This window comes from Centruroides vittatus, unplaced genomic scaffold (genome assembly GCF_030686945.1).
Source record: "Centruroides vittatus isolate TY-2023 unplaced genomic scaffold, ASM3068694v2 contig_742, whole genome shotgun sequence".
NCBI lineage: Eukaryota > Metazoa > Arthropoda > Arachnida > Scorpiones > Buthidae > Centruroides > Centruroides vittatus.
In genome coordinates, this window is record NW_027122478.1 from 465788 (window position 1) to 492047 (window position 26260).

The 26260-nt window shown below is 30.1% G+C and overlaps 1 protein-coding gene across 2 annotated transcripts in view; it reads right to left on the reverse strand.

Annotated features, from left to right (window-relative positions):
- The window catches only part of LOC136981050 (rap1 GTPase-GDP dissociation stimulator 1-like), a 62134-nt gene extending 41323 nt beyond the window's left edge, over positions 1–20811 (reverse strand). For both annotated transcript variants that reach the window (XM_067277323.1, XM_067277322.1), the window contains exons 1-4: positions 20608–20811; positions 7915–8031; positions 4459–4599; positions 3024–3149 (exon numbers count right to left, since the gene is read on the reverse strand). In XM_067277323.1, the coding sequence (XP_067133424.1) occupies positions 3024–3149; positions 4459–4599; positions 7915–8031; positions 20608–20611 (388 nt within the window). In that variant the 5' untranslated portion in view covers positions 20612–20811. The remainder of the gene's footprint in view (positions 1–3023; positions 3150–4458; positions 4600–7914; positions 8032–20607) is intronic.
- Positions 20812–26260: the final 5449 nt, after the last annotated feature.

Genomic DNA, 26260 nt, shown 5'->3' on the forward strand with positions numbered 1-26260 from the left:
TCACTTTGTCAATCAAAATTCTATAACATATCAAAAGACTGATGGTGCATCCACATATCAGCAAGTGAATCAATTTTTGATATCAAATATTCACAATTCTGGCTGGCTTCTTTTCTTTGTAACAATTTTTTGTGGACTTGTAAACTGTTTATCTTCAATGAGAACTTGGATTCAAAACCTGTTTTTAAGTGTCTACAATTTTATATTGTTCGAAACCAGCAAATAAGTGAACACAGCCTATCAAAAAGTCATTTTGCATAAACAATATTTTGTACATCAGTCCATCCACAATACAGTATTATCAATGCTTTGGTAATATCAATTTTCAGAAACTCAGTTTTAAAACAGAAGAAATTCTGTTATGTTGAATACACAAAATATTCTATTTTTTTACTTTAATAATGAAGTTGTAACTTGCATTGTACAGGATAAATTTTCATTACAAATAAGATTAGACTGAAGTCTTTATAATAAATAATTTTTTTCTATCAATTCTATTACATTTGATACCAAATGCACTTGAATAATTCATGCACTTTCTGCAAAAATTTATGACAAAAAGTTGGAGTGTACAGTTTATTTGAAAAAAATTTGGTTCAACCTACAAAATCCAGAATGGTCCAGTTACTGAAATTTTGCTTACTTTGCTAGTAGCAAATTTTACTTATCAACTGGATGGCTTTGCTTAATGACCAACTAACTAACTTAATGACCAACTTGATAGTTATGAGCATTATTATTGATTTTAAACGTTTTTGTGTGGCTACTTTCATGAAAATGAGAATAAAGTGTCAACTATACAACTGAGATTGATTGTAAATAATCTTTATAACTATTAACTCCTTGGGACTCCGGCGAATTAAATACTTTTTAATTTTAATGTAGTTAAACATAAAAACGAAAAAAAAATTATAGAAATGTGTTAATTTTGAAGAAAAAGCTTCAAAGTATAATTTCCTTTGTCTCGCCTTAGCGCGAAACTTGACACCGATGTGTCATTGTTTACACAGCTGGATGACCTTGAGAACAGCTGGTGTCGTCTTTCGCGGGACATTCTCATGAAACTCTCGGGAGGAGAAGGGTAAAAAGTAGGGTGAATACTAGATGGCGGTATATTTCTAAATATTTTTTTAAAATTACGATTTTAATTGAAATTTCCGACCCCCCCGACTTAATTAAACGTATATATAATAAAATCTATTAATTAAAAAAATTAAAAAACTATTGGATGCTGTTTTTGACATCAGAAAATAGCTTTAAATAACTTTACCGAAGTAAAATCGACGCACTAGAACTTTAGAAAGATGAATAAAGTTTTATAAAAAAATCCCATAAAAAAACCATTAAGCGTTAATTGCGTGTCATTAAAGGTTAATTAAACTCGCAATAAAATTTTTTCGCGCGGGTAAAAATTTTTCAAAAAATTTGGAGACTTAGAAAACATCCGAAAAATCAAAAAAAAAAAAAAAAATTTTTAGGGGTCCTAAAGGACCCCATTTTTTGTAACGCTATACAACTTGCCCGAGATTATCTCGGGCTAAGGCTGAACGCGATTAAGAAGACTTATTTTAATAAAGAATATCTTAAAGAACACTTATTCTCATTTAATTAGTAAGTTAATTCATTATAAAATACATTACTACAAATTAGATAATTTATATCTATAAGATATACAAATAATTTAATTTTTCTCTTGATATATTTTTTATCTTAATACTACAGTGGACCTTCGTTATAGCACTGCTCACTATACCATGCACTCGGTTATAGCACAGGAGATGTTCGTGACACGATAAGCTCAACCACGTTTATACAGGTCTGTGCGGTGTTAGTGAGTAGCGCATTTTATTGTTACTGCGTATTGAGTAATTGTGTATGTATCGAGTTCCTGCATGTATTTTGAATAGTGTTTAATTATTGTATGCATGATGAGTAAAAGAAAAGCTTGACATTATTGCTAAAGTAAAGAGATGAACCGTGTTACACCGTGTCGCTCGGTATAACGCGGTTTACCTTACAACGTGGGTGTTGTTTCCCGCCCGACATGTGTGTTATATCGGGGGTCCACTGTATTTGGACTTTAAACTGAGTAGTCATATTGAAGGCTACGAAAAAGTGAGAGTGAAAGTTGCAATTGTGTTACAACTATAAATTAATAAAATTTGTTAAATATGCAATAAATTAAATTAGTCGAGTTTCTCGTTTTTTTTTTAAAAACCAGTATCTTAAAAAAAATAGTGTGCATGGATTACTTTAGAGAGTGGTGTCAAATTGGCGGCCCAACGTAATTTTTCATGGTCTGAGGCCATGATGCTCTGAAATTAAATAAAATGGCTTACAGATCAAGATTAACTAATAAACATCTATCTGCCATAATGAAGATTGTTCTGTCTTTGAATCCAGATATTGGAAAACTAGAAGGAGGAAGATAGTACTGGCAAGTTTCCGGTGAAAGCAATTAATTTTAGTTTTATAAATATGTACGTTAAATAAAATAAATGTTTAAATAAAAGCAATACTATAGCAATTATATATTGTTGAGTTAAATTCACTTAACTACAATAATGTGTTTTAAGTGCCCTATCTATATTCCTGCTTTCTCACTTCAAATTATAATTTTAAGAAAATTTGTAAATGTGATGTAGCCTGCATGAATTTTACCAGTCACATTAATGGCCCATTATTTAAATGAGTTTGACACACTTGCTTTAGAGCATGGATTATCAAGTAAATATGGTATTAAAAGAGAGGAATTCAGCTATAAAAGAATTTTGTTGGAGCAGTGATATTATACTGTGTTTAATACAGTACTAACATATTCAAAATATAAAAACATACAATAAATTAATAACAATATATATTTGTAATAAAATTTTAAAATTTATTTTTTCTTTAAATATTATAACATTCAAAACTGACTGATTAGACAAATTAGATGTTGCTTAATCTTAAAAATTATTTTATCAACTTTCTAAGCTAGCTTATTTATAATAATCATATTAAAAAACTGATGCATGTCTTACCATTGTCATAACAGATATTAGCCAAGGCACGACACACTTGCAGAACTGTCTGATTATCTTCACTAGATAAGAGATCCACAAGAGGTCCAACCATACTTACGTCTGTACATGGTTTTCTAGCAATATCTAAATTACAGAAAAATGTTTATGTAATAAAAGTATTTAGCTAATCAAATAACAAGTTTGATTAATGTAATAAATTTGTGTTTTCATTAATAAAAAGTTCATGATAAAAAATATGTTTTTTAAGATAAAATCTAAATTGCAATTTTACAGTAAATAGTAACAGTAAACAGAAACAGTAAAATATACAATCTATCAAAAATACTTGGGATATTCCTATTTTATACTAAAGGTATGATTCTTGTCTCCTCAATTTGTTGTTGGACCAACTCTTGCTATTATCATGGCTACAATCTCCTAAATATACATTCCACCAGTACAAGCAATACAGGTAACTTCATATTTCACCACTGTTCTTGAAGTAAATTCATGTTCGACAATTTAGTACATGATGTATTGGACTGGCCTGTACTCATGGCACCTGTTCATCCTACAAATTGGATATATGATGAAGATCAGGGCGTGTATATCATATGTGGGGAGATCAGGATTCTGGGCTGGCTAGTCTATCTGTTGATTGCAATTCTTTACATAAAAGTATTGTTATCCTAGAAGTAACAATCCTCAGCTTTTTGTAATGAAATGCATTCCTGCATTTCTAATTCAAGAGAAAAATCACACAAAAGGCATTAAGGAGCATCTTAAAGAACTTTTTATTTTCTGGTAAGCACTTTCAACGTAGTTATGAATGTCGTCCTCAGGCAGTTATAAAAATGAAAAGATTTCAAACTCATATTAAAATTAATAATTATAAACTGGAAGAAAAGAATCGGCCTGAAGCGAGACTCAAACCCACAACTCCAGCTTACCATGCGGATACGTTGCCAGTTATGATACCAGGACTTTCAGTCTCATCGCCTCCTCCAGTATACATAAGTTTAAGATATAACCATTGATGGTTATTATGGTGCTGACAGGGAACTCAATCACACCCTCGGCCAGAAACATCTACTGAAGGCACTCAGTCAGCCATTGCAACCCCAGCAAGATATAGATATACAAGGTATAGATATATGAGTGTGGCACCTAACGCCACACTCTAATGCCAAATTCATTTCTAATTTATAATCATTATATCCAAATTTAGCCTGTTCATTTACAGCAGTTGTGGGAGTATATTTGCTTAATAACAGGTTTTCAATTGGTGTGTATATTTGTACCTCTTTGATTGTGAAACTTTTAGTTATAAAATATTGGATTTAATGGATAAATATAATTAATTACAAAAATATTTTTTGATATATTATAACTATTTCAAAATGATTACATTATTTATAAAGCTTCATTTCTTAAACTATGTAAAAATACATACCTACTTTTGCCAATTCAGCTATGAGTTCACCAATTTTGGCAGTAAGAGGAGGAGATAATTTTTCAGATTTTAAGAGACAAATAACAGTGCTTACAATACCAGACTGTATTAAATGTTCAACAAGTGCTTGTCTATTAGAACCTAGATATCAAGAAATAAATCATGGTTATATAGCATCTAAACTAATAATTAAAAAAGTATCTGATAATGATATCCAGTTGAATGTCAGTTAATTTCACTCAGCTGAATTAACATTAAATGCAAATTAGTTAAATTAACTTTTATTAATTTATTTGTTATGAAATTCTATCAAACAAATTATTAAAATAAATATTATGAATCTGTTTATATCTATATCTATAAATGAGAATGTTTGTTTGTTCATTCACTATACACTTCTAGACTGCTCAACCAATTGCTACGAAACTCAGCAGTTACATTAACATTCTTCTAACTTAAACAATGTCATACATCACAGCCCAAAATATTCATTGGATTTTTATATATCAATTAATTTCAGTTTACATTGGATTTGCTGGATTTACATGTAGCGCCATCTGTTCAAAAATAAATAAATAAATAAATGCTAATTGTTGGTTTGTTGATAATACATTATTAACTTTTTGATTGTTATTGCATTTCACTTTGTTACTGTGACAATGATATAATGCAAAGTAGACATACTATATTATTACTTTGATGTGAGGTGAGTCAAAATAGCAGCCTGTTTCCATAAAACTATCCATAAAACTATTCCCATGAAGCATCCCCTCAGCAGAATGGCCACATGTCGCATTGCCTTAACCAAATAAACCAAAATAATTGTAATACAGTGGAACTTTGCTTAACGAGACCTCTCATAATGAGTAATTTGCATAATGAGCAAAACAAATTGTAAAAAAATGACTCACTTAACGAGCGATATTTCACATAAGCGATTGTGTGCATGTTACATCAGTTTGTGTTTAGCACTTGTTCCACTAGCATCTTAGTGTCGCTTGTGATCACACATTTTTTCAAACTTGTGTTTGTACATATTACATATAAACATCAACAACCATAGCCTGTTATATAATAAACACGCTAAACGATGTGCCAAATTCTTGGGCTATGTAAAGACTATAATTAAATGTCAGAAATGGATAATTTGACTAGAGGTAGGCAGCTATGCTGCCACCGTGTATTAAATTTAATGACCAATTCCAAATTAAATTTCATTTTTTTTTGTTTTCTACAAATTGAATTTGCATTTCAGGTTGGTTCATTTTGTGCTAGAAGAAATGATGTATATTGTATATACATCACGTATATTAACAATGTATATTGTATAATTTTCTTTGAATAAACCTTATACATAAAATATTTGAGTATTTTTTTGGCATGGAACACATTATCATATTTTACATTAATTTATATGGGAAAAATTGTTTCACTTAACAAGTGTTTTGCATTACTAGTAAGATTTAGGAACAAATTATGCTCGTTAAGCGAGGTTTTACTGTAATTTAACTACAACGTGCTATTTACAAGGACATACTTCCACATAGTCTATGGGCATTCTGATAATGTTCTTAAAATGGGTTTTATTATGTACATTTTTTAAATTTATGATTAATAATGCCAGGTGTAACAATTACTGCAAGGGGTACTATATAAACCCAGGCAAAGCCGGGTGTAATGGTTAGTCTATTATGTATTCTAAGTTTAAGATTATAATATTAAATTTAACTTATTCAGAAATATTAAAAATATTAATTAATATGATAAACTATATTACAAATGTTTTGATAAAAATATTAATTTCTGTATTAATGATGAGAAAATAACTAAAAAGTTATATAATGCAAAATTTCAATTGTCTGATTATTTTTTTGAAGCATAGTAATTTACTCACTTTGAATTACTTTGCAAAAAATAAATAAATAATTACACTTATATTTATTCATAATTCTTTCCTTTATTAAATTTAGTTAATTTAAAAAAATGTTTATATGATTTACTTAGCAATAAAGTAGTAAACTTTAATGTGTTTTACAATGGTTACACCTATAAATTGAAATCTTTTAAACATAATTATAATGTAAACTATTATAAATCAAATAGGGCCCAATATGTTTTTGCAAACTCTCTTGGTTTCTCAGTAGATATTCAGACAATACCAAAAAAATTTATTATTAAAAATTCTCTGAATGATATATGAACAGATTTTTGTTAGCCTACTAGGGCAAACACTCAACAAACTAAACACGCAATAGATGTTAAAAAAATTAATTTATTTATGTGTGATATAACTATATACAGATTCAATCAAGGATGCCAATGTAGGATGGTTACCCTAAACCTGACTGTCAAACAAACAATTATAAAATTAATAAATGACTACAACACACCAAATCATAATAATACTAATCCATACAATAGACAAGAATAATTATTACAAAAATAATTTTCCTTAAACTAACCCTTAATACTAAACTTTCACTAATATGGAAAATTGAAGTTAGGGGCAAGTGGTAGCAAAGACAGAAGATAGGACAGAACAAAGGTACTAGGGTCCTGCAAACATCTTTCAGTTCTCACTTTTGTGTGGGCAATATGGAACTTCTTGCACAGAATTAACACTTTCTTCTTTTTCTCCTCAGCTCCTGAAGATTTTGTTAACCAATCCATCAGTCACTTATTCAAAACTCGCAACTGGTCAAGTTGATATCGAATCCCACACTAACTTTGACCCAGGAATTTCAAAGATTCCCTCTCGAAGTTATGATCCACCCATATACTAGGGTACCAAACAAGTTCACACACCTATCCTCAGTTCATCCTCTCTTTGAGCACCAGCTCAAAAGTGATCTTTCTTCACCTTGTAAAGCCCTCAGGTGACCTCTCATTCATTATACTGCTTATTTCAGACAGTGTCCCTCATTCCCAAAAGGAAGAATTAAGGAGATTAGAAAGTTCTAGAAAGTAGAAAAAACAAAGAACGATAAAAATGAAAGAAGAACAAAAAGACAAAAATATGTCATATGTAAGGCATACTTCACATCAGTTTGGTGAGACAATAAAAAATAAAAAATTTGAATTAAGAAATTTTAGATCATCTACCTAGTCACTTGATCAATGTCTTACAATTTTCATTTATTTAAATCATTTTAAAATTATTTAAACAGTAAAAAAATTTTAAAGTTTTGAAGAAGTGAAATATGATACAATCATGTTTTAAGTCAAAACAAAAAATTCTTATGCAGATGGAATCAAAAATTTTGTAGAATATCAAGAGAAAATAATTACAACTGATAGAAATTACATTGCTGACTACATAAATATATTTTATTTTTAACAATCATTGCAAAATTTTCCAAAAAACACAAATCCTTCATTCAACCCAATGCAATTATAATAAAGTTAAAAATTTATAAATGTTTTTATTATTATTTTATTTAAAATAATATTGAGTACCTTCTTTAAGAAGAGCCTGTAAAATTGAATCTAGGTTAGATACAATTTCTTCATCTTTTGTTCTGGTTTCACTAGATGATTTCAACTTTAATTCATTGAGTATTTTTGTTAGTTCCTCTAGAAAAATTAAAAAAAATATATATATATATATATTAATATAAAAGGCATTTTTATTTAACATAGGTAACAAAAAACAATTTTAGCATTTCTCAAATAATGACTTTTTTTCAAAAACTATTATTACAACTTTCATTATACATTCAAACTAACTATTTTAACTTCAAAGATAAAATTCTAATAATTTGAACTGTTTCATAAAATGATTTTATTACATTAAAAATAAATCAATTTTATTTATCTACTATATAAAAAACATTTTGGACTTTATAGCAGATATTCTTTTATCAGAAATGTTTTCAGCCTAATTTACAGGTTTAATCATAAAGAAAAACAAGCAATTATTTATTGTGACATCATCACAATGCTAGGCTGCAATTTTTCATCACAATGTTCTCAATTTTATTAGTATCTTGCCCCTGTACATCTTACTTTTCCTATTAACAATAGAGTCATGCCAGTCATGTATATAACTCTGTTTGGGGGAAAATTTTAAAATGGAAAAACATGACTTCCAGTTGAATTTCATTTATCTAACATCATTCTCAAGATTAAGAAAGAACAGACAGACAACAGATAGATGCCAGTGGGAATTTATACAATAGGTATACAATTTTTTGAAAATTGCAGCCCAAATAAAATTAGAGATTTTTGTAAATGTTTTCTCAGTAGTTGCCTTATAGATTATGTAATCCAGGGACCGGCAACCTATGGCACACAGATGATTTTCAGTGGCACTCTGATTGAATAGAAATGTAGTAAAAATTATATTTTAATTATTGATCACATATTTAAATGGAAGTCATATTTCAGCAAAGGTTGTGGTACATCAAAAACAAATCTCTTGTTTGTATATTTCTATTACAGAGCATGCATTTACACTTTTGTGTTGACATCTGCATGTTATGCAAGTGCTTCACATGTACGAACATAATTCAATTAACAACTCAACTTTAAAATTATACATTTTTGAAATCTGTTATAACCAGACAAATTTTGATATCATATACAATAGACTTGGTAAAATCATGTCGGCATTCAGAACAACACTATAACTTAGGTTTCGGCACAACACTGCTGAAAGGTTGCCGACCACTGATGTAATCTATAAATGATATTTTGCACAACACATTTTGCCATATATAATATAGTACTGTACAAAACTTTATTAAAAAAAAATTTCTTGTTTGAAAATAAAGTTTTCTTACTAAAGGTCATCACATTAAACTTTTGTATTTTATTAGGAAATAAATTAATTCCAACAGAAAATTTAATGAAACATAAATGTTTTCAACCTAATTTGATAGGTTTTTATCAGTTGAATATTTCAAAATACAACATATTTGAATAAAAAGGACATTCAATAAAATAAAACATATTTATTTTCTAACATTTGCTCCAGTTTCTGTATTTTGTTATATTTAGATGTTATTTATTGAGTTACTATTAATTTTATTTTAATTATTCTTAATGTATTTTGTTCTTTTGGATTTAGATTTATTCTATAATACTTGTAGAATGTTTGAATATAGAAAACTATATTCAAACCTGATGATAGTTGCTAAAGTAGTTGAGAACATTTGTTCATAAAAAAATTGATGCTGGATTTAAAAGTTTATTTATTTTTTCAAGAAGTTATTAAATAATAAAAAGATTATGTAACACAAATCAAAACTTAACTGATTGCTTAGAACAGTCCTGGCAAACCCAAATTGTTTTGCGGGCCATTTTGATCATGCGTAACATTACGGTGGGCCACAATTTAGGCAAACATGCTTTTAAAAAAGTAAAACAAATACAAAATGAATAAGATTTTATTGTTATACCAAGAGTTCGCACACAATTTAACGTGATGGGCCGCATGCAGCCCGCAGGCCATGGGTTGGCCAGGCCTGGCTTAGAATTATCTTTCAAATTCTTTTGTGAGTAGTAATTTTGCATTAAAAAAAATTAATATAACCAGTTAATTTCTATAATCTCCTAAAATCAATCTAAGAATTGTACCTGAATACAACTTCAGGTAACAATAAATCAGTTTAAAAAAAACTAATGACAACCTTTTCAACTCATTTTTCAAAGAACAGTTGAAAAAACCCAAAGATGATCAAAGATTTGAATGTTCCTGGAGACTGAGTTACATGCTTTTATAAAATTAGAAGAAAAATGAGATTTTAATGAAATCTCATTTTTCTTCTAATTTTACGATCTACGATAAATGAAGAAAATTCAAACCAACTTTTTCAACAATCTACTAAAAACATACAACAAAATGATCAATGACAATTTATATCATCTAAAGAGACACTGAAATCTTTTGAATTTATTTTCATAATTTCCAAAGTGAAAGATCATTGTTTGAAATCTCAATGCAATCAATTGAGAAGATTTTTGACTAAAAGAGACTCAAAAGATATAAATGGAAATGAGCTGTTCTTCAAAATAAACTTTTAACATTCAGAATATATATTAGAATTCACATTTCAGAATTTACTTGGATTATAGGAAACTGCAATATAGTAGTCTTGTTTTACAGAGGGGTTGCATGTCAGCAGTATCATATCTACTAGCAGGTCTACTAAACAATTTATATTATTTGATATCAGATCAGACATATTGCTTTATTTTATGCAATGTTATGTGTTCATAAAGTGACTATAGCAATGGTTCCTAACTTATGTTCCATGGAACCATAAGGTTCTGCCAATAAAATTTGAGACACCACTATAGAATTGGTATTTGAGTTATAATTAATAGCTTAAAATATGCATGAAAATTTATTTAAATAAAGTTTAAAATATTTATTAAAGTTTAAAAATTATTAATATTCACAGAGAGAGGGAACAATGCACAGACTGCACATCTCACATTTGTAGAAAATAAAATCCATTGAGTGTAGTGGTAGGAGAATTGAATCATCTATTCAATCCTTTATATTCAATTCTTTGTAAATTTTTTTTTATCAAGATCAAAAGGTTTTGCATTTAAAATAAGTTGAAAACTGCTATACTTTAGATTTATATTTTAATTTTTTTATTTATTAATCTGCAGACTATATAATGTAATAGAAATTATATTGAAATTACTTCTATTTTTATTAGTTAAATCAGCGATCACCAAACATAACTGAAAGAATGAAGAGTGCAGGCCACATAACCATTTTGTTCAATACAGTACACTGAATAGACAAAAAATAAAGGCAGCCAACATATTTATTTACACAAACACGATCACTGCAGCAAGCTTGTAATTGCTTTTCTTAGAAACTGCATTGCAGCTACTTACACAAAAAGCACTTTGATATCCAAAGTAGCAAAAAGTTGCTGAATTTTTTAATTCTCTGATTTTCCTAAAAATTATATTATTGTCAGATGCAAAAATTGGATTGGACTAATTTTGGCATTTTTACTTACACTTTTTTAAATTTTTTCTGCATAGTAAGTTTATCTACAATCTATGGTATTTCCACATATATAATTATACTTTAGCTCATTTGTGGCACAGCGTTGCAGTGGCCGCATAAGCTGACTTGCAGGCCAGATCTGATCCGTGGACTGTAGTTTGGTGACCCAAGTTAAATAATTTCTGTTTAATTATAAAGAGAAATTATTTATTTATTTAATTATAAAGAGAAATTAGTTTCATTTTTCAAGTGCTCCCTTACTTACAAATAAGTTAGGTTTCAGAGATTTTGTCATAAGGTGAAATGTTCGTAAGTCAAAAACTAACCTAGAAAGTACATTTGTACACAGAATAACCACTTATTGTTAGTGTTTGATCCTTCAATGTACTTAATAGAAAACCTTACACTCATTTACTTGCTCATTACTGCTTAGTAGCAGGTGTTTCAAATGCAATTTTTTTCATCTAACACACTTAGTTTTATAACGTCCAGTTTAGTTTCCATGATAACAGAGTCACACTTCTTGCATTTATATCCACTGCTAAATTTACTATTATGTTTCGGATGCATTTTTGAAACACTAATTGTAAATTGCATAATTATAAAAATTGCAAATAGCAAAAAAACACTTACTCCAATATTACCAACTTCAATACCACCTTACGACCAGCAATGGAAACTCAGAATTCATGTGAAAACAAAAAATGATAATAGAGAATAGAAATAAGCCCTCATCAATTATTTATTACAGGTCAAAGACTGACTTCAATACACACCAAATTATATTGATCTACTAATAAGATAATTTTTTGTGTCATAGCTTATAACTGAAGTAACATGCTGGCACTTAGTTACAAGCTAACTGTAACTGAAGTACAAAATGCCAGCAATTTAAACTACTATAAAAAAAACATCAGATAAACTGCATGGTACTACAAAAAACAGCAGACAAACAACACTGGATGAATTACTACTAATTAATAAATCTTTAAACTTTTACATTTGTTAACTGTTTTAACATGTTCTTTTAATGTAGGTGTTAATAAAACTGTAATTTCAGTTAATTGTCTTATTTACTAAATCAATAAATAATGAAATTATATGTTTTTAAATAAAATATAAAGAATACATTAATTTAAATAAATTAAGTTTGTAAATATATAATTATCACAACTGATAGTTTAGGTAAAATTTATAATCTCTAATTTTTAAAGCAATATTTTAGTTATAAATTTTATGATGTTAAATATTAAAAAGTTTAATAGTTATTTTTTGTAGTCATTAATGTGTGGCAGTTAATTATCTTAACTTATGCAAAATGTTTAAATCTGTGCATAATTATATTGTGCAAAATTCTTTATAAAATGAATTAAACATAACTAATAAAATTTTATTAAAAATTTAAATTTTTAGAGAAGTATCTACTATTTTAGTCTGTATACTAGATCAATCTTTGGTTCTCTTGAAAGGCCATTTACAGTAGATTATGCTTATTGTAGTCACTTTGGACTGACCTACATTGATAACAATAAAATGACTGATAACATTAAACAGGCATTTTGGTCCCACTATTCTCAACAAAGAATAGTGGGACCAAAAAAAAAATCATTAATTTTTACAATGGTGCTATGGACAAAAAGACAATATACAAAAAGGGTACAAAGCAAATTAATGTGGAGCTCCAGAAATGGGCTATAACCACACTAAAAATATAAATAAAAAATTTTGTAGAAAAAATTTATAAAACAAATTAAGCAAAGGGTATAAACTTCACGCCCATATAAGGACATGTTTGACAGAATTGTTAGAAAAGAGAGAATCTCATGTTAACACAATAGAAGAATAATGTAAGTCCTAAGATCGAACATCTTCAATGGAGATTGAATTGTCAGTCGATGTTGACTCATCCCGTGATCTGGGTTCTGATCTCATTACATTTCGTAATGAGTGGGGACCAATCAGAAAGCGGAGGTGAGTCAGAATCAATCTATCAGAATGTTCGTTCAGGGACCAGGAAAGGTTTATAGAAAAACAAATTTGGAACAAATGGGGCTTCTCTCTTATGCTTTTAGATGTGCTGTGCCCACCTCAAAAGGATTATTCTCGTTGAGAACTAAGTGTCCTCTTCAAACTTCCTCACTATGCCCCGGGACTGTCAACTCCTGCAAAAACATCAGAGAACTTTCCTCTTTGGACCTCCATCATCAGGAACAAGGGACCCAGAAGATTTGGCCTCCGCTGCCCATTTAAAGTTTATTAGCATTGTAAGATATTTTTTTTGTGTCATAATAAACCGGGTTAATTTCTTGTAACTGCGGAGTTTGTCTCTGTGACAAATGCACCCACTCACGCTTCGGAGTGACTCAGACATCCTGTTGATACGTGTGATTTGGAGACATCACATTAATACAGATTATATACCATACATTTGAGCATATGGTTAGTAATCATAGATGCAAAATAGATGCAATTATTTAATATTTACATATTAAATAATTGTGTATCTGGTGAAGTAAATTATAATAGTAAGTAAACAATTACAGACAGCACACAAAGTAGAAAGACACAAAACATATAAGGACAGTCCTTTTACCAGAGTCCATGATCTGATGCAGGTAACACCAATTTGAGTATGCTGTAGAGAATGATGTCAGCCCCACCAACAGGGAACTCCAAACCTATGTTTTATAAAAAAATATTTCCCCAAAGAAAAAGTCTAAAGTTACTGTACATGGAAGCCCGTAATTCAAATTTGTCTGGATCCCCTAAAGCTATAACATGCTACTGATTTTCAAAAGTATATGTATCAACAAAACTTTGAGATTCATTTATGAAAATGAAAGCATTTATAGACATTTTATTATTAAATGATATCATCATATAAAATATGAGAAATTTTATTGGATTTTAGTTGAAAACCAATCAAATCATATAGCTGACTCCATTTTTAAATACCCCAAAAACATTAAGGATGAAAGAAAGTTTTAGTAATTATATACACACAGTATATTGGATCAAATATGAAAATAACACTCACAGAACCAAAAATCCAGCACATAAAACAAAAAACGAGAGGAAAACAAATGTTTTCAATTGCATTGAGCAACAGTCTTCAAGTTAGATGAACAAATTCAGAAATTGAACAAGAAATGGAATACTACAGTTTAAAATATGAAAAGAACAATGTCTGAAATAAATTTTTAGATGATAAATTGCTTTAACTTAAAAACAGCTTATAAGTTAACTTAAAAAACAAATTAGATCTTTTAGATCATTCACAAATTACATTAACATTAAACAATTGGACAATATAATATTTTTCAATGAAACTGTCATAAATATACTACCTCTGGAAAAAGTTTGGAATCATATAAGGCTGTGAAAAGGAAGCTTCCGCTTACCCGTTTAAAAATACGCAAACCTAGAAAAATTATGTATTGCATATCTAATGCAAAACTATTTAAGTACCTAAAGTTGCTTTGTGTGTCTTAACTGCCCTCAGTAATTCCTGACATTGGCACTTGAAATGGATCCAATGCTGAACTATCTGACAACATAAAAAATTGTATCACTGGTTGCTGAAGAATGGATATTTTCAACATTGTGTTGCCTATCCAATGGGTGTTCACAATCCACTGTAAGATACAGAAGAAGTATACAAAATTATTTATTGTAACATCGGGTTGCATTTTTTTGTCTCATTGCACTTGATTTTGATAGTGTCTTTTGCCTGTACATCATACTTTTCCTTTTAACAATAGTCATGTCAGTTGTCTAACTTTGTTCTGGAAAAATTTTTGAACTGAAATAATGTGACTTCCAGTTTGGACCAGAAGTTCATATATAGTTAATTAGGGCCTCTTGCCCCTAAGCTTTTCATATCTGGTCTCAACTTTCATCTATCTAACTCCATTCCCAAGATTAAGGAAGGACAGACAGATGCCAATGGGAATTTATAGGTCTGCAATTTTAAAAAATTGCAGTCCAAAACTGTAGAAATCAATCCAGAAGTGGGAATCCATGGCTAACATCTGGATGCCAAGACGACACAGTGCTGAATTTGTAACATGATGTAAGCAACCTCAAAGTGTCTGAATGCTGTTTTGTCCAAGATTAGCAGAACACAAGTCTCTGACAAAACAGTAAATTTTTATATCCATTCCATGGGTTGTTCCGATATAAAAATTTAGGCAAAGTCAAGGTTAACAAAAATATACCAATGGAAATAACTATTGTAGTCCAAAAAATGAAAAAAAAAAACTGGACTGTAGAAAAATGGAGTCATGTCATCTTCAGCAATAAATCAAAGATCAACTATAAATATAAACTTCCAAATCCAATAATTATATATTATTGGGTTTATATGTTTAACAGGCAATAGGCATCATCTCTTGCTAAATTTAATAATTATAATTAAATTAATATTTTTATAATTAATTTAGAAGATTCTGGAAGAAAATTACTAGTCTCTAGTGTCAAATTACTTAGCATTTAATTAATAATAGTAGTAGTATTAAAGCTAAATATAATCCATAAATTGTTTGGCTTTAATCAAAGATCAACATCAACTATGGAGATGATGATGACTGTTCATTCATTTGGCAAAAGACAAGACAAAGACTGTCAAGACAAGTATGTGAAATGCCGTCAAATTTCCTCAGTCTCTCATGATACAGTCATGTATCTCAGCATGAGGATCTGGAAAATTCTGTGTTATTCTGTCATTATAAATGAAGAAATCAATATGGAAATGTGGGGACAGATTCCTTACCCCTATATTTGAAGACCAAATGAAAATTCAAATGGAACATTATCTTCCAAAATGACAACATATCATGCCACTGAGTGACATTAGTTGCAGAATTCTTCATTCAAAGAAATTAGAATAGTCCAGATTCAAATCCAATTGAAAATATGTGGTGTTTATTGAAGCATTTTGTGAATTTTTAGCATTCATCAAACAAGAAAGGGATAAAGAATGCCATCATACCTGGAGTAATATCAGTGCTGAAACCTATAAAAGACTTGTGGAATCAATGCCTAAGAGTTATAACTAATTAAAGCCAAAGGAGGCCATAAAATTATTAAATACCAATGTTATGTTTGTGATTCCATACTTCCTACAGCTTGTATTATACCAAACTTTTTTCCAAGATGAGTTTGTTATGTTTGTCTTAAATAAATTTTTCTTTTGCATTTAATCATTATTTTGTTGTTTAGGATTTGCATATTGGAACTTAATTTTGTTATCAGTTGGTTTCTGTAATAAAGCATATACAAAATTCTAATAATGACATGGTAGAATTGTTAATGCAGAAAATGCAAGAGGTAATTCTAAACTTTTTCCAGGTATAGTATTTGTTACACAAAATCTTTTTAAGTTTAGTTTTTAGTATTTTGAAACAAAGAATCAAGAATTATATGCTGCTATAATATGTCAAATATGATATTAACATCTTTTATGGAAATTACAAATTACACAATTAATGATTTTTATCATTTCAAATATATATCAACAACTTCTGCAAATGATTGGGCTAAATTTGCATATAATGATTATATCCAAATTTAGCCCAATCATTTGCAGCAGTTGTTGGTGTATATTTGCTTAATATTGGGTTTCTATTGATGTGCATCATTTCAAATCAATTAATTTCATTTGTATCTGAATAACTGAATTTATGCATACACTATTATATTGCATAGTCTCCATATACATATATATGTTATAAACAAAGTGATTAATACAGGCATTATGAATAATGACCAACAAAATCGGGCATTGTAATAAATTTCAATAATTTATCAAATTGACCAGTCATTATGAATACTGCTATCACCTAGTTGGGCAAAGTGATAATAATAAGTTGAGGAGTGATCATACGACATACGCTAGCCAATCGGCACTCAGTCGCGCTTGCATATTGCATTTAGTATCGAATTTGGCGGCAGTCACGACTGTTTGTGCTCCCGACAGATTCCTCCTGGAGGGGAGCTGCCGGCAATTGTTTAACATCACTAGTTATTTATTGACGGTAGTTCTTGAACACACGTATCAATAACTAGTATGTATCAATATCTAGTCACAACCACCTATGTTCACCTATGTTCAATATCTAGTCACAATTTTACCTATGTTCACCATCTTGGCGGTAGTCACAATCACCGCCAAGATGGTGAACATAGGTAAAATTTTGCCATTTAATTAATATAGTTAATAGTACTTAGTTTTAAAAGATTACATGTTCTTTTTAAAATACTTTGAAATAATTCACAAAAAATAAATATTTCTAAATGAAATAAGTGGAGGTTTTTTAATCAAATTTTAAATTCGGTACTAAACACGATATGCATGCACAACTGAGTACCGATTGACTAGCATATGTTGTATGATCACTCCTCAACTTATCAGGTCAGTCCATAAGTTCATGCATATTTTTATCTACAAAAAAAGCAGCAAAAAATTTTAATTAAACTTTATTTCAATCTATAATGTATTCACCATTATTTTGTACAATTTCTTGCCATCTTGATGGTAGCTTTTTAATCCCGTCTTCGTAAAATGATTTCGGTTTTGAATCAAAATATTCAGAAATAGCCTTTTTTACATTGTTCTCATCCTCAAAAGTTTTCCCTTTTAAAAAATTCTGCAAACTGCGAAAAAGATGATAATCACTGGGAGCAATATCTGGCGAATATGGTGGATGAGGTAAAATTTCCCAGTTGTAGCTTTCAAGTTTCTGTACAGTTATTTTTGCAGCGTGTGGTCTGGCATTGTTATGCTGCAAGAGAACCTGCTTTCTGTTCACTAACGACAGTCGATTTTTTTTCAATTTTTCATTTAAACGCTCTAATTGCTCACAATACATTTGAGCTGTAATTGTTTGATTAGGTTCTAACAGCTCAAAGTGAATTACACCTGACATATCCCACCAAACAGACAAAAGAATTTTTTTTGGATGCAACCCACCTTTTGCAGTCGGTTTTGGCTGCTCGTCGCGATCCATCCATTGTCTTTTTCTCGTCACATTATTATAGAGGATCCATTTTTCGTCTCCAGTAACCAGCCTACCAAGAAAAGGTTCTAAAGCAATACGGGATAAAAGAGACGTGCAAATGTTTACACTGTTGTCGGTTAGCTATTGATAGTTCATGTGGTATCCATTTTCCTAGCTTTGAAACTTTTCCGATTTGTTGTAGGTGTCTATGAACAGTTTCATGGGATGAATTTAAACGTTCCACAATTTCATCAACTGTTAAAGATGGTTCTGCTTCGACTAGTGCAGAGAGAGCATCATCATCAAAGTCAACGGGTCTTCCAGTACGAGCCTTATCCTCCACACTAAAATCATTGTTTCTAAATCTTTCAAACCACTTCTGCGCAGTCCTTGCACTAATTACAATTTGATTATGTACAGTATTTATTTTTTTGGCTGCATTTGTAGCATTCTCACCACTTAAAAATAAAAAGTATAAAACATGTCTTTTATATTCATCCGGTTACTTCCATTTTAACCGAAATAAACAACTGAAATGTTCACAATTCTGAACAGTATTATATGAATGAGATCCAATTTAACACTTCAGTGTAAAAATTATCGCATTAGACTGACATTTTTAACAGCAAATCAAGATTTTTCTCAAGGTCATAAAAATGCTCATGGACTTATGAACTGACCTGATATTATTATCACTTTGCCCAACTAAGTGATAACAGTATTCATAATGACCAGTCAATTTGATAAATTAATCAATATTTATCACACTGCCCGCCCTTTTTGGTCATTATTCATAATGCCCGATTAATCACTTTGTCCATAACATATATATATGAAAATCACATGATAGAAAAATTTCCATTCTGTCATGTAATTTTCACAACTGACTTTAAATATTAAATACAATACTATTCAATTTTTTGAAAAATTCATTTAAACAAATACCAAACTGGATGACACACAATAACATGTTCTATTCAGTTGTACAGTGACTAGTTCTCATCTTGAGAACTAGTCACTGTAGTTACTCAGCTGAATTAATCAATACAGCTTTAACAGTAGATGACATTTAAAGAATGATAATATTTTTGACCTGGTTAACGAACAATCTTCGGGTGTGACAGTTAGAAGTAGGATTTGTCACTTTCAACTACTCATGTCCGATGATAGCCAATTAAGCTGGGTCAAAATGTTAGCATTCTTTACTTCACCCACTGTTAAAGGTGCAACAACTAATTTAGATGATATGCTATTACACCTTCAACTTCCAGCAAAATAATTTTTAACAATTACCAACATTTTATACATTATATAACCATTAATATTTGTAACATTCAAATTTACAATTTATTTCTATTTTTGTTTGATGTAACCTGAGGAAGGCCAGTTAATCATTAAAAAATTGCTGACGATCATTTAATTTTAACTTTTTAATATACCATAAGATTATTTTTCAAAGGAAGGAAATATCATCACCTTATCCATCAATTTTACAAATATGCACAAACAGTGAATTTTGATGCCAATTTATACGATGAACGATTTAACACACATACTGTTACATAACACAAAATTATTATTCAGATATGTAATTATTTTAATAACATGAAAAATTCGTAAATTTCTGATATAATATAGTTTAATATCAAAACATTTCCATGTTATTATTTGTTATGTATTGCATCTTTTTAATAAAATTGATTTGTAATTCAAACAGAAGCAAATTTTTCCAAATGGAAAAAGATACTCATTTGATTTTAAAATCAATAAATGCTTTATTTTAAAATCATTTAATTTTAAATGTTCCAAGTGAAATAATCATTAATTTGTATGCAAATTTTACTGTTTTAATATAAATTCTGTTTTAAACATGCAAACATCTTTAATGAAGAGAATGGTGGCAATTTATAAAGAATATGTAAGAATATGTATCAGAGGAATTGTGGAATGTATAAATATGCTCAATAATTTGAAATAATGTTTATTTAATTTGCTGGATACATCATTCATAGTGGTAAGTAAACATAATTATACCAAATACGTGATGTATGTTTATACTTACACAGAAAGAAAAAGAACATTTTTGGATACGAATGCAAACATTTAATTAATTTAATTAATAAATTTGTCCCGGTAAATGAAAAATGGTAAAATTCAGATTAAAACGTCACCACTTACCCATGTCGAATTAATGAATTTTTACGGAAGATCTTTTTTATTATTTTAAGTGATTTGTATTTTATATCACTGGAAAATATTTTTTTGATCGAAATTACAAGAAATCGAAGCTTTTATCATTTATTTTCTTTACGTTGTTTACTTCATTTCCGAAAAGAAACATCCTCAATGCTTCTATCAAAACAGTCGAGCCGACTGATAGGAGTAGAGGACAGCACTAAAAATTTTTTTTTAATAAAATTTATTTTATTTATTTATTATTAAAATATTAATTAAGAGGATAAATTACCGAATTAATCCGTATATTAATAATAAAATGTTTTCGTTTTTATTTGAAGAATTCTTAAACCGAGTAAATTAAATTAATCATCAAATATTTAGCGGCCGGATGGCCGAGCGGTTAAGGTGGCGACCTTACCGCTTGAGGGAACCGGCCGCCCCATTATGGGCGTAGCCCAAGGTCCTAGATTTTCACACTACGAATTCTTCGTCGTAGTATGAGAATATACAGCAACCAGGGGCGAATCCTGACCAAAATTTTTGGGCATGCTGAAGGTTATAATAAGAATAATAGACGCAAAACAATAGGCAGAAACGTTATTTGGTGTAAATAAAAAAGTATGGACTATTATAAAGACCATTATATCTAAACATGAAATATATTATAATAAACATGTGCAGCCCTGCACGTTGCGCAGGGCTGTGCAAGTGAAATACGTAGCACCCGTTTTATGGATGGGTAGAACAATTGCGTTTCTTTAACTAGTGCAGCTAGTTCTATCTCCTTCAGTTCTGTATTTGGCACGTTTTTTTTTTCCTTCCATTGGTTGTACCAAAGTTCAGCTTCGCCGAGGAAATCATTCAAATTGTAGTAACTACAAAAAATTGTAGTTTTTTAGAAAAATCCTTATACATCATATCAAGCATTACCTGAGGGTGCAACTTAAGCAATGAAAATGCGGGCATTCTCCTTAGAAAAACGCTGTTCCAAAGACATTATTAAATGAATCTACGTACGGAATAATTAGTGATCTTCTCCAAAACTCGCTAGGAGTCTGTGCTGGTGGATTCGCACGATGTTTCTGATGACTCGCGGGATATTAAAATCGGTTCCAAGATGCTCGGCGATTGTTTCAGCCTCTGCTATAACACTTTGGCTTTCAACAATCGCTTTTCCACGGTGTTTTCTCATGATGTCTGCGATTTTTTTATGTGATTTTTACTTTGAAGTCCACACTTTTTGACTGAAGAGCATTTTCCACCGGTTGCAGAATTTATATTCGAATATACAGTAGCAATCTTATCATTTTTTTCACATGTAGTATAGAAATTCGTAATAAGATACATAATGCGGTTATAATAAAATATTAATTTTAATTAATTCAAAGTACGTTAAAATATGAAAATAATCGCACAATATGTATATACCGTATTTTACGGACTATAAGACGCTACGGATGCAGCTTAATTTTTATGCAATTTTTTAAAAAAATACCTATAAGACGCTACGGACTATAAGACGCGCCTGAATTTTGGAGGCAATTTTTCGAAGAAAAAAGTGCGTCTTATAGTCCGTAAAATACGGTATATTTTAGAAAATACAAGGAAGAGGTGCTTCCATAGCCTCCATAGCTTCCATGGACGGCACGCCACTGTTGTATTGTTATCATTACTATTTTAAAAATATAACGGCAACCATTTAAGGATATATGTTTTAAATATCTTAATGATCTTAAGGCAAATAATTAAAATACATTTTCAATTTTATGTAATTTTTCTATCAATAATCTTGGATTAACTCATAACAAAAAACAATCATTTTACTCAAAAATTCATAGTCGTTTCCCCAATTAGTCATAACAAAAGACCTATTATCCAAAGAATTTCTGAAAGGCGTTTCGATTTAAATCTTACTAAAACTGGACTTCAAGTTTAGTTATCGTAATAATCTGACATCTTTTAGGCTAGGCCTCCATTTGCAATTACTAGCCGCGCGATTTTTCAGTCGGAAAAATAAAACTCATTGTTTCCAATACAAGTGCATACACTTGCAACTAAACAATCGCAGCGATTAAAAAATTGTAACCGGTCCTATTTTCGCTGCGACGCGACTGTGGCTCCACTTAATAAATCATACAGACAGGCGTGGACATGCATAGTCTAGTTGCAGTTTTGAAACAGTAAGTAAACTTTCTCCACGTTGTGTCATTATGTGTCATTGATGGACCAATTATTCTCAACAATTCGTCAAAAATACTTTTTGTCATTCGGTAATACTGGAAAAACTTTGCAGAGTGCTCACATAAATCTTCAAATAACTTCTAAAACTGTCCTTTCAATAATCATTGACTTGTTATTGGATGTACCCAATAACGATGCTTTCGCCGTTTACTTCTCGCCGGAAGCAAAAGAGCGATCACACAAGTAGTTTCAATGACATTCATTGGAAAACTGTTCTAATTCAACGATTTATCTATCGCAGTGTGAGCACCTTGTAGATTTTCTGCGGCAGCGATATATTGGTCGCCGCGACTAGAAATCGCAAGTTCAGGCCTAGCCTTCTATCTTAGTTTAAGATATAAAACACTAAAAAGGTTATTCCTATTGTCTATGCCGGTGCCTAATCATTAATAATAACTTATTATCGTTTATATTCTTTCATTTAATGCAATAAAAATCTGTTCAATTTAATGTAATGAATAAAAATCTCTTCGATGTAAAAACAGAAGAAATTATAATTTACAATTATTGATGGACAAATTTCTTGAAACTTCCAAATATTTTAAATTTATAGAATACTGATTTCCATCAGTATATTTTGAGCTATACTGAAAATTGCTTCGTTCTCATTCTTAATTTTGTTAGATTAGAGCAGTAGTTCTCAACTGTTGACCGCGGAATATTGATGTGCAAGAACTTCTCATAGGATGCCACAAAATTTCAAAAAATTATTTCAATTGAAGAAACCGGAGGATCTTCATTTATAAATAATAGAATTAGAATTATGTAAACATGACAGATTAGAATTGTGTGGCCGAGTGAATGAAGTCAGTGAACACTGATTGCAGGTTCGATCCTCATCAATGGACGAGGAGTTTTGCGGGTTTCGTCACGTGTCTTACACCTAAATAGGGGCCACGTTCCCGTAGGAACTCCTCCCGAGGCATCTCTCCTCAGCAGATCGTCACGATATATTCGATACATTTAATGCATTGTCTTTTCTGTGTAGTTTTTAAGAAAGTGACAAAACACTACTTGAAAAAAATTATTTTAAAATAATTTTGAAATTTCTGTCGGGTGTACTTAGTCTGCGGAAAATATTATCTGTAAAACTCGATAAAATTTTCACACATTAAGCCACAAAGCCACGTCAAGGCGACACCCATTTTGTGGTAGTCTTTTGGTTTCCAGAAACTGACCCCGATTGCTTGACAGAATAACAATCAGAGAATAAAACTGGATATTCGTTGCTATTCGATTAATTCAATAAACTAAAATCATTCTCAGAAACTCCAATTTTTATAATCAAATCTTCTTATTGAAAAAAAAAGAAAAGATTCTCGATACAGATTTGTCATTTTAAATTAAATTTAGCAACGAATAAAAGATTACTTTAAAAATGTAAGCAATTCATAACATTTTTGCACATTTTAAAAATAGATATTGTATACTAAAATATATAATATAACAGTATAGAGAGTCGACAAATCGGCACCCTGGTAATCGGAATCGCCCGATAATCGGTCACGATTTTCAGTCGGACTGTGTCGTGCTGAATCGAACGTTTTTGATACTAAATTTACTTCTAAAGTATAATTTTCATGTTTTTATATTCTTCAATATATTTATTTTGTTTGTACAAAATAAAGAAATAATTTTTAACGATACGATAGCCTCGATTATTATTATAAAAATTTTCGTTAGGCTTAAAATCGACGAAAATTCAACGCGAAGCGACACGCAACGGAGAAAAATTCAACAGGAAGCGACACACAACGAAGAAAAATTTGAACATCGGACAGGTTAATATATTTTTTCGTACATAGACCGTAATCGGAACAAATCCCTAATCTGAACAACCCCAGTCCCCAATTGATGCCGATTTTCGACTCTCTACTGTAATTATAATAATATATACACTACTACATAATTATTATAATATATGATATCACCAAGTTGCTGATTAATTTCCTCGTCATGATGTACCTTTACGAAGTTTGTCACCATAAATCGTTAATTTTTTCTATCACTTGCTTTTCTTTTGGATACTTAGTAGCTAGGAATGCTAGCCCAATCTTTGAAATTCCGAAACGAAGTTTCTCCTTGCATTTAAGTTCTCTTTTAGTAAAACTCTCCACTGTTAAAAGTGTGTTTTTGCCAGAAGAGCCTCTTAGAACATATTCCGAAAACTCCATTTTACGCTCTTTAACAGTCCTGAGAAGACATGGAATGGCGCGAGATCTCGTCCATACTTTTTCATTAGTAATTTTATCAGTCCTACTAATTTTCAGAATTATATGACAGAACTTGTGATCATCGGATGTCATCGAAATTCCCTCTCTTCATCAAATCCTTTTAGTTGATCCCAAGCTGAATATCAGTTTCATCAAGACTTTTGATTTAAGTATGTAATGCAGGAAATCTCAGAAAGTCTTAGGCATTGTTGATTTATTTAGAAATTATTACATTCAAAAGCAAAATAGAATTATAAAAAATGGTATAAAAATAGATTCAAATACTGTAGAATTTTTATGTAGAATTTTAGTAATGCTTGACAGTACGCATGAATATCTTTCTACTATTACGCCAACGTAATAAATTGTCAATTGCTTTTGTTACCGGTTGGATGGGATAACAGCAAAAAATGATAAAGAATATTGCGGAATTCATAATAAAACTGTTGTCTTATTTAATAAATTTGACTTTTAAGACTGATACTTATCCGCGTATTTTAAATACAATATAGCATATCCTACACATAAAACGAGCAATTTATATGTCAGTATTATTGGCTTATTTCAGTTTTCTCCGCTTTTGGAAAAATTACCAATAAAAGCATTCTCATAGTAATAGTAGTAGACGACATGTTTCATACAAGGGAGAACAATCCCAAGATGTTACCAATGTTCTTTAAGATAAATTGATATCTGCATTGAATAAGTCCTACTTTGTTCTTGAGATCATTGTCGATTCGTCATCTGCAATTGATTTGGTATATTTCAAAATTTTAACCGAAAACGCCTCACGTGGAATTCCTTACTTCCTTCACAAAATCTCAGGATTCCGTGAGAACGCAGTTTGAAGAACACTGATTTAACACCTTGTATCCAATTGCAATTGCATAACTTTGTTTTTATATTTTAGTATATTAGAGTTTGTTGGGATAATTGTTACTCATTTTGGACGAAAATTTCTCATATCCATAGTCATCTCCATAGTCAATTGCAGATATAGAAATTGCACTGATTTATAGTAACTATTTATTTGATAAGTTACTTATTATAGTGTGAGAATATATCCATTCTGAAAAAAAGTGCTTTCAGAAAAAATAACGAGAGATATTATTAAAAAAAAATGTAGGAAGTATACTGATTTGTCAAATTATAATGTATAAATGCATAAATGTCAAATTATAAATACTATACAATCTAAG